Here is a 16,965-nt window from a genome sequence, read left to right on the forward strand (position 1 = left end):
TGCATGATGCTTAGGATGGTGAAAAAAGAAACTAAAACAGGTCTGTGTGGACCACCGATTATCAGTGTGCGGGTGTGTTTGTGGTTTTATGCATTTGTACTTGGCTGAGGGTTTGATCTCCTGGCCATTCTTCAACCATTTGACCTGGACGTTGGGATCGATAACCTCGCACTTCAGGACAATCTTCTTGCCCTTTTCCACCGAGTAGCAAGACTCCATCCTTGTCAGGAAAGCTGGGAAAAGGGAAAATGTAAGAATTAAGAACTCTTTAGTTCACGAACACCTTTCTCTTCTTATTTTCTCTGTTCAGTTTTAGGGGGCCCTTCCTTTTCCTTGCCGTCCCCCACTTCAAATGCTCCTCTACTTCTTTCCTCTCCCTTTACACGTCACCTGACATCTTACCCTCGCTGTGCTTGGGCTCGACCACCTTCATCTTTTTCAGACGTTTCAGCATGCCCCTCAGGTCAGTGATGCCATACTCAAAGGCGATTTTCTCGTACTCGCTTGGATGGGCACTCTGGAGCAATTCCCACACATCTATCGCTGGTTCCTCTTTTTCTGGCCTCTTCTTCCTGGCATACAAGGAAAAGAATGTTTTTTGAAGGAATGAATCATACTATGTACTTATATAATAATTGGGCTGAATAACATGTAGCTTCTCACTTCTTGGTGGCTTTGAGCAGAGCACTGAAGTCCAGATTTCCGTCATCCTCTCCAGCATCCCTGTGCATACGGAAAGAGTGTAGTGTAACCAAGATCGGTTTTATATCTCTGACACATCATTAAAGTGACCACCGTCATATACCGCATGTGCTGTAAGACACCTTCACACCCACAAACACGCACACATACACTGGGAAAGATCATAATTAGTCTACGTATGCACATGTGCGAATACACCACTGAGACGGGCTGAAACACAAATCCCAGTGCACTTACGTTCTCTTGAAGGCAGACAAAATATCCCCCTGCTGCTCCTCCTGATGTGCAGCTGTAATGAGAGAAGTTGCAGAGGCGGCAAATGAGGCCTGGATCGGATCTAAACATCAGCAGATATGGAACTAGTGTCAGCCTCAGCAGGCCAGAGTCCATTTTTCACTCACACTCAACGGACACTTCAAAGATGGAGCTGTCACACTTGTCTTTGGATGTCACCTCGCACCTGTAGCCTCCAGCATCCCCAGCGACCACTTTGATGATCTTCATCTCATAAGTGTAGATCTTGGGGACGCAACATTACTTGATTACTTCTCAGGTATTTATGACAGAGATTTATCAAAAACACACAAACACACACCTTGGTGTTTCTGTCATAGGTTTCTTTAAACTGCATATGTTTCCCGGCCTTGCTGCCAAGGTCCAGCCACTTGCCCTTCAGCCACTTCATGGTGGGTTTTCTCGTCAGGGTGGTCGAGTCCACCCGAGCGATGAGAGTGACGTCCCCTCCTGCCATTCACAAACAACGTTGAAATCCTATAACATTATGTAATCGGGCTACACATGCTAATGTTCCCTGTTTTTGGACATCCATCCATTTGAGTTTCAAACCTGCAACGGCGAGGACCTCATTCGGAGGTTTCTCAAGGAAGAGCCCGGTGAGCTCGGTTGACCCAGGCTCTGAAACGAGGGAGGTAAAAAATCTGTTAATTTGCTCATTTTAGAATAAACTCTGATGGAGTATGAGCCCTCACGTGACACGGGAAACAACACTGTGCAACATCCGACTTGGGGATGTTTTTTTGTGAACAACCACAAATCCCCTCGGCACACGCACATATGAAACATTACAAGCACAACATGACAAGCAAGCAGCGTTTGGCTAAAAGGAAAACAGAAACATAGTGACATAAAAAACATGTTCTACTGACTTGCTGAGCTTTAGCTGTAAGTAATAATTATGTTTAATCAAATCACGAATGAGCTCAAAGCTATATCGGACCTATAACCAGTTGTGTAACTTCAATGTTTGCTTTCAATCTTAATGAAAGCATTTCTCTTGCTTATTATGAATCTTATTACTTCTGTTGGTTTAGATTTGTGAAAAGTGTGGTCCGGCTTTTCTCAGCTAATGACATTAAAATATGTTAAGTTTGACTCCATAAGTATTTTTAAAACTTCCTCTGACATCAGTCTGAGTAATTTATGGAATTGTCGCTACTCACAAGTGATACTTAAAGTGCTTCTGCTTCGTGGTTTGTTAAAGGTTGAAACATATAAAAGTAGCGCACAAATGTTTCCATATTCATCAAAGCGCTGTCATGGCTTTGAGCAACAGGACACTTACTGTGCTCTACTTTATGGATGTTTTGATTGGCTGGAACTGCTGTTTTCTCTTATTCATCGTAAGAGCAGAGATGGGGTTTGTCTTCCCCCGGTCAGAACAGATAAAAGTCAAAGTGGCTATTTAGATCTATATTTTTCATCAGAGTTCTTCACGTGAAAGAAGACAAAAATACTTTTAAGGTTTTTTTTTCATTATTTAGAATGTTTAGAGGCAAAAATAACACTGAATCAGATCACAATCTCAACTGAGCAGTAAAACACTGAGCTCAGTGTGGATGAGTTTTCATAGTCAGTGTTCCATTGTTAAATCATCTTTGCAGATGACCTCTGACTGTGCTAAAAGTATAATCTTTATACAAATGAAACGTTTTATACTTTATACTGTAAGGTATAAAACCGTTCATCTGTTGACCTTCTTACAGCAGCACGTTCTCCCTATAAGAGAGATTTAAAGTAAAATCCGTCAAAAACGCAGGATTTGTATTAGTATCTAGATAAAGTCAAACTATACAGTGCAAATTCCTGCTTCAGTTTATAACATTGACCCTATATAAAGATGGATGCCATGACTGCTTCCCAAAAGTTAAGCCAAACCTTCCCGATCGCCACCCGCTGGCTGGCAGCAGTATAGGTCATGAATCTTGCCTCCTCCGTGTTAGCATGGGACATGGGCCAAAATAAATAGATATCAAGTAATTTTGTTCAAAGGTGGTCTCTGTCATTTTTTATGTAGTTCTTATCACACCCCTAACCGCATCTACTAAATTTGGTTTTATTAGTTGTTTTATGCTATAAAACTGGGGTGAAACGGATTGATTGACAGCTGAGACTGGCTAACAACTGGTAAAGCTCATGTATCGGCAGGACGTCCCTACCGTAACCCCATCCCCTGATCGCTACTGCACAGGCTCCAAATGATCAAAATGGCGGCATTCATATCCAGGCTTTATTTCTGCAAAGCGGGAGGAAGTGGAGACGCGTCGTCCATCTTTATATACAGTCTATGGTTTAACCCTAACAAATCAAATCAATATATTAATCAACCATATACTAGCCACCCCAAAAACACTCATTGAGTATGATGTATGACAGAACAACACATAATCGTCATACATCTGTATTGACGAACATCGTATTTGCATGCAGTGACATTCACAGTCCTGAGCTGTGCCTTCAGCTCGTCCTCACCCTCCTCTGCAGGGTTTGCCTGACATTGAACATTAAACTGAATAAACATCTGGAAATACCATGAACACAAGTCGGTGCAAATTAGGTAAAACAAGACAAGTGATCATCAATGACAGAGAAACTATTCTATGGACGCTTGACATTGATACATCACACAGTGAACTGCAACCAAAACTGAATTTAGCACACGAAGGTGACATCATAACTGTTAATATCAAAACAGGAAGTAATCACCTATGTTGATTACTGCACTTTTAATCACCAAACTGGGGATAAATTATTATTTGAAATTACCGTGATTACTCCTTATGGACTGATCTTGTGAGGCTGCTTCTCACAAAAGGAGGCAATTACTCTACCTCATACGGACTGGGTTTCAACCCCAGGCCGCCTAAACAAACCACTGAAGTGTGACTTAAAAAGACATTCGTTAATTATTGTTGGTTTGGAGCATTGACGCGTCGTGAATATTATAATTCGTATCAAAGTCTGCCGCATTTGACTCTTATGACACCCCGAGACTAATTCAACTGCAGGCATTGGGCACATCCTGCTTTCCATGGCAGCAAATTCCTCCAAACATTCACACATGGTGCTGGTGCAAGTGCCCAAACAATCTGCAGTTGGCGAAATGATGATAATCCCCCACACACTATACCCCATGGGTATGGCTTTAAACAGCCTTGGTATGATAAACACTTCCCACACAGAAATTCCATCCCTATAGACACACTGACATCAAACTCAGTGTGGTGCAATTATGTCTCCAGAGTTAGGACTGGGAGTCGAACAAATGGTATATGATATATCACACCCAAACCAATGGCTGCTGTGTATAAATGTCAAACATGTCCTCCTACATCGTGGGCATGTGATTCTTTTGAACACGATTTATATCTCATGAGCACCTTCTGCACACCAGCTCTTATTCACCAACAGGAGACAAAGGCCAGATCACGTCAGATATGTCTCTTACATTTTGTGCATGTGCAGCTGTCAGGTACATATTTAAGTTTCCAAAAAAAGTTTTGTTTTGTACTCTCTCTTCTTGATGCCTCAGAACTCTTCCCTCCAAGGTAAATGGCAGCTTAGTCTTTGTATGTTCCATTGACTAAAATTGGATATGGATGTTCAGGCATCTAAACTGGGCTGAGTTCTGATCAAAGAAAAGTCCATATCCTCAGGTTTCCATCTGAAGTTCCCTCAGCTGCTGTCTTTGGATTAAGTTTAGCTTGGTAGCCAATCAGCTCACTACACTATGTAACAGTAGCATTACGCTAAACATAGCTTTTTTGTGGACAGCATAGGGTTAATGCTCAAGAGAACCAGTGCTCCCACTGTGCTAGATACATGGCTGATAGTAACAACCTCAGAGTGTTTCTCTTGTGCAGCGTTTACACTAGCTTTTCATCTTTGTTCCATGCTTCAGTTTCCCCCCTAGTCATGCTGTGATGCCGCGATTGTCTTTGCTTCTCTTCTGTATGTGTCACAGCTCACGCTGAGCTCCGTCTGGAACATCTGCAGCAGTGTATACCTCTCCTTCCTCTGGGCAACCGGTGCCACAGCAGGAGGAGCATGCCGAGTCCTGCATTCAGTGACAGGAATTCAAGACAGGAAGGGAAGGATGACAAGCCGTTAACTCGTAAATGCAGCGATACGGTACGACCTGCAGAAAAAGCACCCAATCCCGGTGTAATTTATGGATGTGACCTAGGGAAGCAAACTAATTTTGACATTTAATATCCTCACCCTGCTTTTTGACCCCTCTCTTGGTTCAGCAGGCCATATTTCAGGGAATCAGCCCAGCAGCAGCCAAGGCAACGTCAGAGGAGTCTGAATATCCTCCTCTCATCTGTATACCCCCCAGGTCCATCATCCATGTCTCACCACACTGGCCAAAAAGCCCTAAAAGGATGTTGGACGCATTGGCCTACCAGCCTTCTCAACATGTGATAATGTGAACTGCACAGAAGATTAAGGACTGCTCAGTTCACACAAAGCCCTTTGGTTAAGCTCACCCAGGTGTCCTTCGTCATCCCAGGAGTGGGATGAATGGAGGATGTCAGTGTTGCCCCTCAGGCACAGTGGGCATAGGATATCCCCATACAGTATATTTGAAGGACACCACAAGAAAATATCAGCATTCAGCTCTCTAAAGCTTTGGCACCTCCATAACCCTTATCCATCCAATCTACTCCCACCATGTCCAAATAGAGCAGATTGCTCTGGGAGCTGTGCCCATGAAAGACGATGGCAGACAGGGGACAGCTTTGAAACCTGAAGAACAGCTCTTGGATTTCACTTGTAAAACTTGACTTGTGGAGCATCCCCAACATTTTTAGAGCATTGATTTATAAGTCCCACTGATGGCTGTGATATATACCCAAGGTGTAATTAATAGGCGATCCACAGGCCTTTGGACATCAGATTAAGATGAGATGAGACGCTCATTTGATGTAGTGTGATGGTCTGACTAGAATTTCTAAGATAACTTGAGCTCTCCTTGCGGCTTCCTTGTGCAGCCTACTGGTAAATGAAGAAGTGGACCATAAAAGAGTCATCACATCAGATGACAGTGGTATGTTTCAACAGCTGCCATTGTTGAACATGAACCGCAGCTGTGTTGCCACTCTCATTGTTCAAAACGCCAGCGGGACAGAAGCAAAGGAGGGATGATATCATGGGTCACAGATGGAAAGGGCAGCTATTCCTCAGATGGAGAGGCAAAGTCTGACAAAACTTGCTGAAGGAGCACAAACAGAATAATTTGTAAGCAGGTCATCTGCCAGCATAGACTCATGCCAGTAATAGAGAAGAGGACAGGTGAGTGAGACAAGCATAGCATCACGAATCACTAAATCAAGACCAATCCAGTCAGGTCTCCTGTCTTCTCTCTGACACAGCTCAGTATCTGGTGAGTCGTAGGCCTGAGGTGTGGCTCATTCTGACAGTAACTGCTACCAAGGAACAAGAAGCTCCGAGCTCTGAGGGGGATTTTCATGGGATCAGTAAGATATGAGTCCTGCTAAGACCATTTGCTTTTTTGCAGCAGAGAAAGGTTTTCTTTGTGACATTGTGATCAAGCAGCCTGATGGACACAATTAAGATCTCTGTGATGAGGCTTACTTCATCCTTAGCAACAGGGAAGTCACAATATAGGGACCTTGATTCCATGAAAGTAACTGAATACTGTAGACGAGGGACACGATTTTGGGGTCGGGAGCCTTCTGGTTTCCGTTTTTAGTTTGACCAATCAGGCTTGAGCTGGCTTTGGTTGCCTGCCGGTAAACAGTCCGTGTGGAGAGCAAACGAGGCAGAGCACGTTGATCAAAATGCAGTAGCTATCAGATTTTTAATTTTTCTGAATTCATATGCAGATAGCTAAAATATTGGCCATTGCCCCCAGAGCAGAAATTCATCGTCAGATAAAAGACGATGGGCTCCGAGATTGTCATAAAAGTATCTGACACTGCTTACATATAACTCTAGAGTTTGGTAAAGGTCCTTTTAATGTAAAAATCAGTCCACATTGGTGTGATCTAAATTATTTCAAATAATATCCCTAGCCCTGAACACTTCATATATTATGTGACATCTTAACCAGCACATAATACCAAAAATGATACACCGCATCATGTTATGGACACTCAAAGTCATACTTTTGGAGGGGCAAAAGTAAAGTGTCAATAGACACGTTATGTTTAAATGTCGCTCTTTTCTTACCATCCCCATCAGCTTCTGAATCTGTTGCAGACAAGGAATTAAACAAAACTGAAAAACACGGCTGACAGGCGAAACGCTCTCTGTTCCACGAGACGGCACACAGTTGCAACAGAGACCAATGAACAAACATAAAACAGGTACCATCACATGTGCATGCATTCAGAACTAAATACGCAGATCAACGGAAGACAGAAAAATGCATTAACGCTCACAGGAGAAGCACACGGACACCAGGACGTACCAGTATATTGTTGTATACTCTACTATACTGTTGGAACTAAATCTAAACTCACGCATATCATATACTTGTAAAGTATATGTGTGTATCAGTCATATTATGGAAAAACAACACTAAAATGCATATTCCTACTTCCCACGTCAAGGCAAAATTAGTATTCGACTTATCCACTAACATACATCCATTCACATTCACATATAAATTCATGTATTTTTGGGCTTTATAAAAATACATTCGAAATATTATGCAGGTCACCTGAGACCAACCTGAAAGATCTTTGAAAGTAAACCGTCAGGAGTCATGCAGGTATTGTCATTACCACACAGTGTCGCACATGTATGCACCCCTACAGTGTGAATACATTACGCAGATTATACAGACAGATGGATTAAACCAGCGCATTCCGGGTTCAGGATTATCCCTTACCTCCATCTGCAGGGGGTAGTTCTGAGGAAGATGAATTAAAATTAGCTCGTGTCCCAATATGAAGTGTAATTATTCTCTATATTCAGTCATAAAGAAGAAGCGGAGAGGAAAAGTCAGAGGAAGGTGAGTATTATTCTCTGACACGTGAGAGGTGCCTACCATCTTCATCTGGCTGCGGTGTGGCTGTGCGGATAAAAGTCATGGTATAATGAGAACGGTGACGAGACATTGATGGGATTGCATTTGGGAGCAAGGCAAAAAACAAAACAGCAAAAGTCACATAAACAACCAAATCAAATAAACAGAGACCACTGGATAGTTCCGAACACTTCACATGCCTGCAGGTGACCAAAGACCACAGGGTGAAACAAGAGTTAACAGGAAGGAAATTGCACCCAGTTGCAGTCAGTAAACATGTAATAAAAACTAGACAGGTGGTTTGTCTTCGTACACATGGATCTTCTCTCTGCAGTCCATGACTGAGCATGCAAGAAAATTCAAAGTCAAGTTATTTTTCAACCCCAAAAATAGAATCAAGACCATTAATTATCATTAGATTGGTCATAAAAACACATCAACAAAACAGGAAGAACAGATTTAGAGGATGCTGTGATCTAAAGTACAGACATTAGGTCATACACGAGGACTTTAACCAAACAGCTTCTTCTATAACGCATGCTGTCGCCTAGCGAAGAAATGCAAACACATTGATTTAAAGTGGCATAATAATTGCATTATCCCCTTCAGCAGCTTCATGCTGTCTCATAAAATGCCACAGACTCAGAGGCCTGTCCTCTTGACTCGCTAATTGCTCGACTTATTATCTATAGCAAGACCACTTGTTGTGTATTATTCAGATAATTACCCTGACTCATAAGTGCAAATGCTTTTTTTTGTTTTCAACACTCAAAATCAACACAAACCGATCACTCAAAGACACAGAATTAAAAAAAAAGCAAAGCAATGACCCTCACCCTCTTCAGCTGGTGCCTCTGGGGCTAAAATTAGTGGATTTGTGTTAGCAAATGAAAAGTAACACCATGGCTGCCCATTTGGAGAACAACTAATAAAGCAACTGCAACAGCTGATGAAATAGATTGTGTCAGTGTGTAACGCATAAAATCCGGAGCAGCGTCAAATGTGACTTATGGAAGCCAAAGCATGTTTTCTCGTTGTGCTGTGTGATGACCTCAGACAGTTGAGTAAACAGCGTCAGTGACAGATAATGTGCTGTGGGGCAGATTTTCAGTCAAGGACAAATAGAGCAGCGAGCTGTTTTATATAGATCACACCAAAAGTTCCTAAACGGTGACGGTGCTGGTTTACGGTGTTAGCTTGGCCAACGGGCAGTTCACAGGGTACGTGAGTTAAAAAGTGAAAATGTGAGAGCTATAATCAGGTCCCTGCGTGATAATGTATGACACACACAAGGTCAGAGGTCAAGTGTTGTGGAGCAGCCGACCTACCTTCCCCCTCCGGTTTGGCTGAGGAAGAGAAAGAGAAAAAAGTCAATTAGAAACAGGCATCACAAACAGTATTTATATCCAAATAGTCATATTAAGAACATATCAACATATATGGTTCATGTCTGTGATGTAATTCAGAAAGTCCTATAGCACACATGACAAAAACATATTTTGTCTTGTAACTACACTGTTTCTATGATATATTGCTGTTGGTGTGAATCATTACTGCTCTATATAAAATGGTTATTTCAGGAGTCTTTAGAGTATATCTGTTTTCATGGTGAAGCTCGTAACATTGTCCCTGTAACCCTCTCTGGAAAATCCTTGAAATCGATATCTCAACCTCAAAGTGTGACACCACTGTCCCAGGAATGGGAGTCGTCTGCGACTTGAGGTTTATTTTCAAACCCACTTATTTCAGAAATGGTCGACACCGTTGTAACATGTGTTTCTGTGGCCAAATTTGAGCTTCGGAGGCAAACGGACACTCGGGCGTGATTGTTGAGGCCTAAATCTGGTTAAAGGAAATTCTCAAACTGAAATAGTGTCCCAGTGGGGGTCACATCAGTCACTGGTAAAGGCCATGGGCGGTGTCTTATGACCTCCCTGAAGTCATGCCACGTTCTCTTAAGTTGAAAGCAGTTTCCTTGAATAGCCACACCAGTTTGACCTTGTTTGCTTTACTGTTTGCTCAGGGCTTGTCGTAAATTTCTTGCTAATATACAGTAGGTGTCACAGAATCACACTGTGTTCACCTGGCTTGAGACAAACATAGAATCGAGGTATTAAATGTGTTTTTATATCTGATGCTTTGATTTCTTTCCTTTCTGGGTACAAAACGAGAAGCTGGAACGCTGCTCACTACGTAGAGTCTCTGGTATAAATACTTTTTATCCGCCCAGTGAGAAGATTTAACACCTGCACAGAGCGCAAATCTCCATCAGCGTCTGCTAAGTCAATCCACTCGGGGTGCGAATCTTCATTATCTCCAACAAGTTTGTGCTGAAGCTGGATTATGAAGTTCTGAACAGCTGCTCGGCAAAGTTCAAATCTTCCCCCCCAAGACTGTGTGTGGTGTCGTATATTGGCAGAGCTGCCGTGGGCGTATAATCCCTTAGATTTTTTTAAGGTATGCTTGTTGGGTGTGATTGTATAATTAAATTGAGTCCACATTAATTTGTGTCTCAGTTACCTCGCCGTTAATCCCGGAGGAGTCACGGATATGTTTTGGTGTTTGTACTTTCACTAATTATTTTTCAAAGGTCAGTTTAGGTACTGCAGGTCTTCCTCCTTCATATCCACCACTGACAGCTTGATTTACTGAGTGTGTGATGACCCAGAGATAAAGGAGGGTATGTGACGACCTGACCTGATCAAACCTCTGAGGAGACAGCGTCCAACACATTTTATGAGGAGATCTCAGCGACACATAATTTATTGCTTGAGCTTTTGGATCCGCTAAAAGCAAATGTGGATATGAAAGTCATTTAAATATTTCTCTTTGGCTACAGGTATTTGCTGTGTGCAATTATAGATCACTGTGGAGTTTTTCCTACACAGGGCAATGGTGAGTGTTTTGGAAAATTATTCCGGGACAGCTACTAAACCAACAGGTAAAAAGTTCAATGCTTAATATTTAATAAATATGTTCAGAAATTAATGAAAGACTAATTGATATAGTATAAATTGATGAAATGTCAATACATTAAACAATTTTGGGGTATTTATTAATCTTAATAGTTATGTAAAAATGTCAGAAAGTCGCAGACTAGCCTCATATTTAGTGCAACATGTAAGATAAAGCATCCAATTTCACAAAATGAATCTCTTTGTTTTGTACAATGTCATTGTTGATCTATTTTTACACTCAAAAAGTATTAAAAGACCTGTCCAATCAGTCTAGGAGTCTGGGATTTGGATCAGACTTAACCTTTATTTGATTTAGATTTTCATCAATAATAATTCCATGGCATGGATTTTGTCTCCTGCAGGAGATGGAGCTGTGTTGGGGACTGGAGAAACTTCCCCCAGCAGTTTTTGTTTCAACTCGCCCTCACAGTGTCTGATCAGGTCAACGCGATGAAAGAAATTACGAGCATGAATCATGCGACCACTCCTGACCACTGAGAAGAACTCTGTCATGTGCTTGATTGACTACATTGGAGCTAGCGAGGCATTCGGGCAGGGAGCGTCAAGCCTGCTGACCACAAGGGAACTTTGTGCACGAAAGTGACAGATTATATCTTGATTTATCTCAACTGGGCCCATGAGAGGCTTTTAGCAAAACCTGATACACGCAGGTGTGTGAAACTCTATGAACTTGTGAGGAATCAATAGAAAGAGGAAAAGGTCAGGGGTAATTCTGGATTATTTTTAGCCAGTAGCTGAGGGCGGGTTCTGGCTGCCAAGTGAAGCAGTACAGAAAATATGTCACCTCATCTTATGTAAGAAATAAACATTATTGTGGGAAAATGAGTGTCGCAATGTAAATTGAATGTGAAAATGCTGGGTCGTGTTCCGAAATATGATTCACAGGATTTTCGAGCTACAAAATTTGGAGCTGGCTGTTATCTGAGCCTCACACTCGAAGCTCTGCAGTCGAGTTTGGTATGACGGAGCGGTGGGAGGTGAGACATACAGTGAGCTAAGTGGAATCACATATTACATGGATAAACTCTGTGGCTGTATATGGTGAATAAAACCAGCGCCTGGTTATGTTCCTCGGTTAAAAATAAGAGCAGCCCTGGATTAGATCTTTAAACAAATTCGCCCTAGGTGAGAGACGCAGAGGAAAAAAGAATAAAAATGCAAAGTGCGAAAAGGAGCGAATGCGAAAACAACCCGAGCAAAGTCAATTACATCCACAATCACAACACGGTCGGCGTCGAAATTAGTCGGAGGGGTTTGAAGGGCTTAGCTCGCTTCACATCATTTTGGCCTGTGAAACTTCGAACAGACTAATCCGCTATGACAGAGTCTTATCTCAGGTTTCTGTCAGTTCAGTGATTTAGAGACGCGCTCGGCAGACAGATGGTGCCACGGGGGGTGAAGGACACGAGAAAAACTGTTCATGAGAAAGTGGCATTCGCCTGAAAGTGCAAAGTGTGGGCTTTTATGTGAGGAAAACTGTGGATTTTTTTTTGAAGAATGGAAAAATATACTCTAAACTACTTTGCTATAAAGAATTAAAAATGTCCATGTGGTGTTTACCAGCCACAGTGTTTACTTTTAATGGTGCTATTAATAGTCTCTGGAGGTTTTCCACCTTGGTCAGTTAGGTGGCAGTGACACCAGCCTGATGATGTCACTGAAGTTGCTCATATGATTATTTATGGCCTTTCAAATATTCTTTATGAACAAAACAGGAGACAACATTTTTATATTATAAAATAACTGGGTTTGTTTCGCTTGCAGTTGAACTCTGGGTATTTTTGTTTGATATCGTTCTACATTTTAACATTTTGTTTTATGAAAATAACATTAATACGAACAGGGAAAAACTTTGTCAAAGACTTTACTTAAAATGTGCATTTACAGTCACAGTGATGGAGGAGAAAACAGTAATCCCTGACTGTCAGTCACACGGGATTAAACTTCTGTGTGTGAGGCTCCTGAATCTCATCACTGCTTCTGCAGAACGTCACATTGAGCATTTAAGTAAACTACATTTTTATCTAACACCTGCTTGTATCTTATACCTGCTATAGTACTTTTATATTGTCCATAACAATACGAATCATTTTTTTTCATCAAATCACTAATTTTGTCACACACCAGATGATCTTAAATACCAAAAATAAAATAATTGTTGCAAAAAAGTAGGAAATTGCATGTTACGCTGAGCATCACTGTCTGCAAAGAATTATTTACTTTCCAAGCAAACATTGGACTTCACTAAAACCCTTCAACCAAACTTCAAATTCAAGGATCAACATTGCGGCTGCAAGAAGACTAATTAGTCGCCTAATTACAATGAGATGAGACTTTCCCCCCCAAAAAAGAAAAAAAAAAGAAAGTATGTCCATACCTGCAGGGACTGGCTCAGGCATGGTTATTCCTGTGTCTTGTCTTTGCCGCTGAAAGGCTGAGGGCTCGTGCTGCTTATTCCTTTTATTTCTCCCCTCTCGCTCTGTTATTCAAAGCTCTCCTGGCACTCGAGTCACCCACACCCTCCAGTGAGCGAGGAGCGCAGAGGAGGCTGACGACACTTGAAGAGTTCAAGAAGAGAGGAAGTCAGGACTTGGAGTGTGATAAGGTGCAGAAATAAGTGGGTGAGGTGGTGCTGAAAGGGCTCCGGTCACTTTTATATCTTCACTCTTATAATGAGATTAATGAACTGTCTAAACCCGTTGAGCTCCGGTGTGTTTTTGGACGGAAGCACAAAATACACCGATGACCAACAACTGACCCAATTTTAGACACTTTATATAGCGACTAGTGGTGTCACTCTAATCTCCCAGTCATCACCCCTTTAATGCCTCATTAGGAGCGGGATCAACAAGTATTTGCACATAATTTTTGTGGTCTGTTTTAGTAGGGCTCACTTGATGCTGCACTAGATGTGCCAGTTTGGCTGGAACACAGAAAGTGAACACAGACGTCTCACACAGTTTGATGGTCGACCTGGTGCTTTTCAATCAGATCAGACATTCAACACGTTTTACAAAAGGATATTTTCATCCATTCTTTTATTTAGAAATAAGGAAAACTGGGGGCCCAAAACATAGTTTTTCTGAATGTTGTTCATTTTAAAGTGATATCACGTGAGTAGACAGATACCACTCACATTATATATATGTGTGTGTGGATAACTTGAGGTTTGAGCAAGGAAGTAGCTTCTACTTGAAAAAGCAGGGAAACGCTAGCCTAGTCAAAAACCCATGCACTGAATCGACAGGACTTAAACTGATAGTTCACCCAAAAATGAAACTTCACTCATGATCTACTCACCATATGGCGATGGAGGGGGTGTGTGAAGTGTTTGAGTCCACAAAACACTTTTGGAGTTCTCCTGCGTGGATCACAGAGGACATTTAAGCTAAAAACATGGTGTGGATGTCACTGTTTCGAGTCCAATTTGCATGCCGGGGCTTCCGGACACTTGGATGACATCACACGAGCAGTATGGAGGCACTTTATGTTTTTTCCTGTTGTGTTTTTTAAGTTTGTAGAATCGTTCACCATTTACTTTAATTGGATTGGATTTGGCTGCAGCACTGTTTACCCCTGAAACTCCAAAAGTTTTTTTGTGGACTCAAACACTTCACCCACGACCTCCATCGGCAGAGTGCTGAGTAGATAATAAGTGAATTTTCATTCAAAGGGCTTTACAGCACAAGTCGCATTCACCCATTCAAATAAACATTCATACAACGCTTTTTTCTATGCAGCAGATTTTCTATCAAACACTGTCAGCACAGCCATCGCAGACAATTTGGGTTCGGTATCTTGTCAAAAACCAACACAAAAGTTATAATTCAACCCATAAAAGTTAATTTTTTGCAATTGTGATTATTTTCTTTGCTGAGTCTCAGCCGGTTACCTACCTAGCAACCTGTTTCAAGTCTATATAATAAACTAGACTCACCGTGTGCTGTGTTAGCTTTATATCGATCAGAGAAACATAAAAGTGAAAATGTACTTTGTACTTACCACCACTGTTGCTTGGTTTCCCAAATGGAGCTCTGATACTATTAAGGTCCGATTTGCCGTTTAAAAGCCAGACTTGCTGTACATGGTCAAGTGGCCGCAGTAACAGAGCACATTTATAACATTACCCCCGTGCAGCAGCGTCTGCCTCCTGGTTCCTGGCATCCCATTGGGAAGTTTAGAGCATGTCTTCATTACCTGTCGTCGTCTCCGCCTTCATTTATCAGAAATGTGCTTACGCCAGCAGTCAGAGCTTCTGTGGAGACATCCCCCCCCCGCTGTGAGGTCAATGTGTCAATGTGTGAAAGGGTCAGGAATCTCAGGCGACAGGTTCCAGCGTTTCTGAAGCTGAAGGGGTTGAAATAGCTTACGGGAAAAAATAATGGTGATTAAAGATTGAGAGGACAGGAAAGATCAGAATATAACTTACTGTGAAAGCCCCATAGACACAGAGGTATGCAGTGGTGAAATATAACCAAGTGTATTTACTCTCAAGTACTGTACTGAAGCACAGTTAAAGAGATATTTGTTTACTTTAGTAACTCCATGTTTTACTTTAATTGACTCTATTTCAGAGGGAAATGTACTTTTACTACATCAATAAACAGTAACATGTTACTGATTATACTTTTTTCATTCAAACAAAAAAGATCAAATTGTAAAAGTTCAAACTGCCCAAAGTTACACAAAGTATTATTCTTGTGATATTTTAAATATACATTGCTGATATCCTACAGATATATTGTAGATAATTCTGTCATATTTATATTTATGTTGTATATATTGCTGATATCTGGAAAGCTGGAAGAGATCAGAGCAGGGAGAGTCACATAGTCATTACATTACATTTCATTTAGCCGACGCTTTTATCCAAAGCGACTTACAATAAGTGCATTCAACCATGAGGGTACAAACACAGAACAACAAGAATCAAGAAAGTACAATTTTCTTCAAGAAAGCCAAACTACAAAGTGCTATAAGTAAGTGCCATTTACAGTTTTTCTCGATTGCTTAAGCACGATTTTCAAAACAGGGCCCGGTGTTTCAAAACACTACACACAATTAGCACAACCACACACCCAATTAGCAAAACACCTCAGATCCTTTGCAAAATGAAACACTCTTGTAAAAACTATACACTAATTTATCAAAAACATATTTTGTTACCATATGAAACACACACGTTTCATACTTAATTCTGTTTGAACCAGTTACACACTGCTGTTGCTAACCTAAAACACTTTTAGCAATTCTACTTCTCAGTGATTAGAGTACTGTAAGTGAAGTACACAGAGAAAGTGCAAATATACAATAAATTCACCAAACACTACACAAGACCAATGCTGCAGACTGATGAAATTATAATTTATTTCTCTCCATATTCCCAAATCAGTCAAAATGTCAACATGGAGAATCACAACAAAACATGTCCCAGTTTTCACGCTACTACACTAGTGTGCATAACACTGTAAGCTCAGCAAATATCAGACAAACAGAAAATTCTGTATCCAGTACAGGTTACAATGACAGATTTCACTGTATATCTGCTAAGATTTGGCTGAACTCTTAGTCCAGACTCCCTCAGCGTCAATCCGTGGTTCACGACATGGTCAACTAGTGTTGCGTGAATTTCATTTGATCAATTTGGTCCTCTTCTTCTTTGAGCACGTTCTCCTCCTGCTTCAGGTCTTCCTCTTCCTCTTCCTCTTCCTCTTCCTCTTCCTCTACCTCCACCTTGGCCTCTGGCACGGCCTCCGCTTCTTCCTCTTCCTCTTCCTCCTTCTCCTCCTCCGTGGATTCCCCCTCTCACCCTCACTCTTCTTCTTCTTCTGACTCCTTCCATTTTGGTTGAAGACAGGTGAACTCACCTGCTGCATTTTTATAGTGCTTAAACCTGATTGGTGTGTCTACAATTTAGCTATCATGTGTTTGCGCACCTGATGGCTGTGTTGAACCAATTGGCTCATAGGGGGGGTCATTTGACAGTCAGTG

At 41.5% G+C, this 16,965-nt stretch overlaps 1 protein-coding gene across 9 annotated transcripts in view; it reads right to left on the bottom strand.

Moving 5' to 3' along the window:
- mybpc2b (myosin binding protein Cb) overlaps positions 1–13,578 on the bottom strand; it is a 23,378-nt gene extending 9,800 nt beyond the window's left edge. The window contains exons 1-13 of one of the 9 annotated variants that reach the window (XM_035145169.2): positions 13,352–13,578; positions 9,325–9,342; positions 8,833–8,856; positions 8,018–8,041; positions 7,859–7,879; positions 7,195–7,215; positions 1,549–1,617; positions 1,298–1,446; positions 1,104–1,221; positions 940–991; positions 664–723; positions 403–572; positions 101–233 (exon numbers count right to left, since the gene is read on the bottom strand). In XM_035145169.2, the coding sequence (XP_035001060.1) occupies positions 101–233; positions 403–572; positions 664–723; positions 940–991; positions 1,104–1,221; positions 1,298–1,446; positions 1,549–1,617; positions 7,195–7,215; positions 7,859–7,879; positions 8,018–8,041; positions 8,833–8,856; positions 9,325–9,342; positions 13,352–13,373 (881 nt within the window). In that variant the 5' untranslated portion in view covers positions 13,374–13,578. The remainder of the gene's footprint in view (positions 1–100; positions 234–402; positions 573–663; positions 724–939; positions 992–1,103; positions 1,222–1,297; positions 1,447–1,548; positions 1,618–7,194; positions 7,216–7,858; positions 7,880–8,017; positions 8,042–8,832; positions 8,857–9,324; positions 9,343–13,351) is intronic. The other 8 variants (XM_035145171.2, XM_035145172.2, XM_035145170.2 and 5 more) reach the window with 8 other exon arrangements.
- Positions 13,579–16,965: the final 3,387 nt, after the last annotated feature.

The sequence above is a fragment of the Hippoglossus stenolepis genome, chromosome 21, assembly GCF_022539355.2.
Source record: "Hippoglossus stenolepis isolate QCI-W04-F060 chromosome 21, HSTE1.2, whole genome shotgun sequence".
In the NCBI taxonomy this organism is placed as follows: Eukaryota; Metazoa; Chordata; class Actinopteri; order Pleuronectiformes; family Pleuronectidae; genus Hippoglossus; species Hippoglossus stenolepis.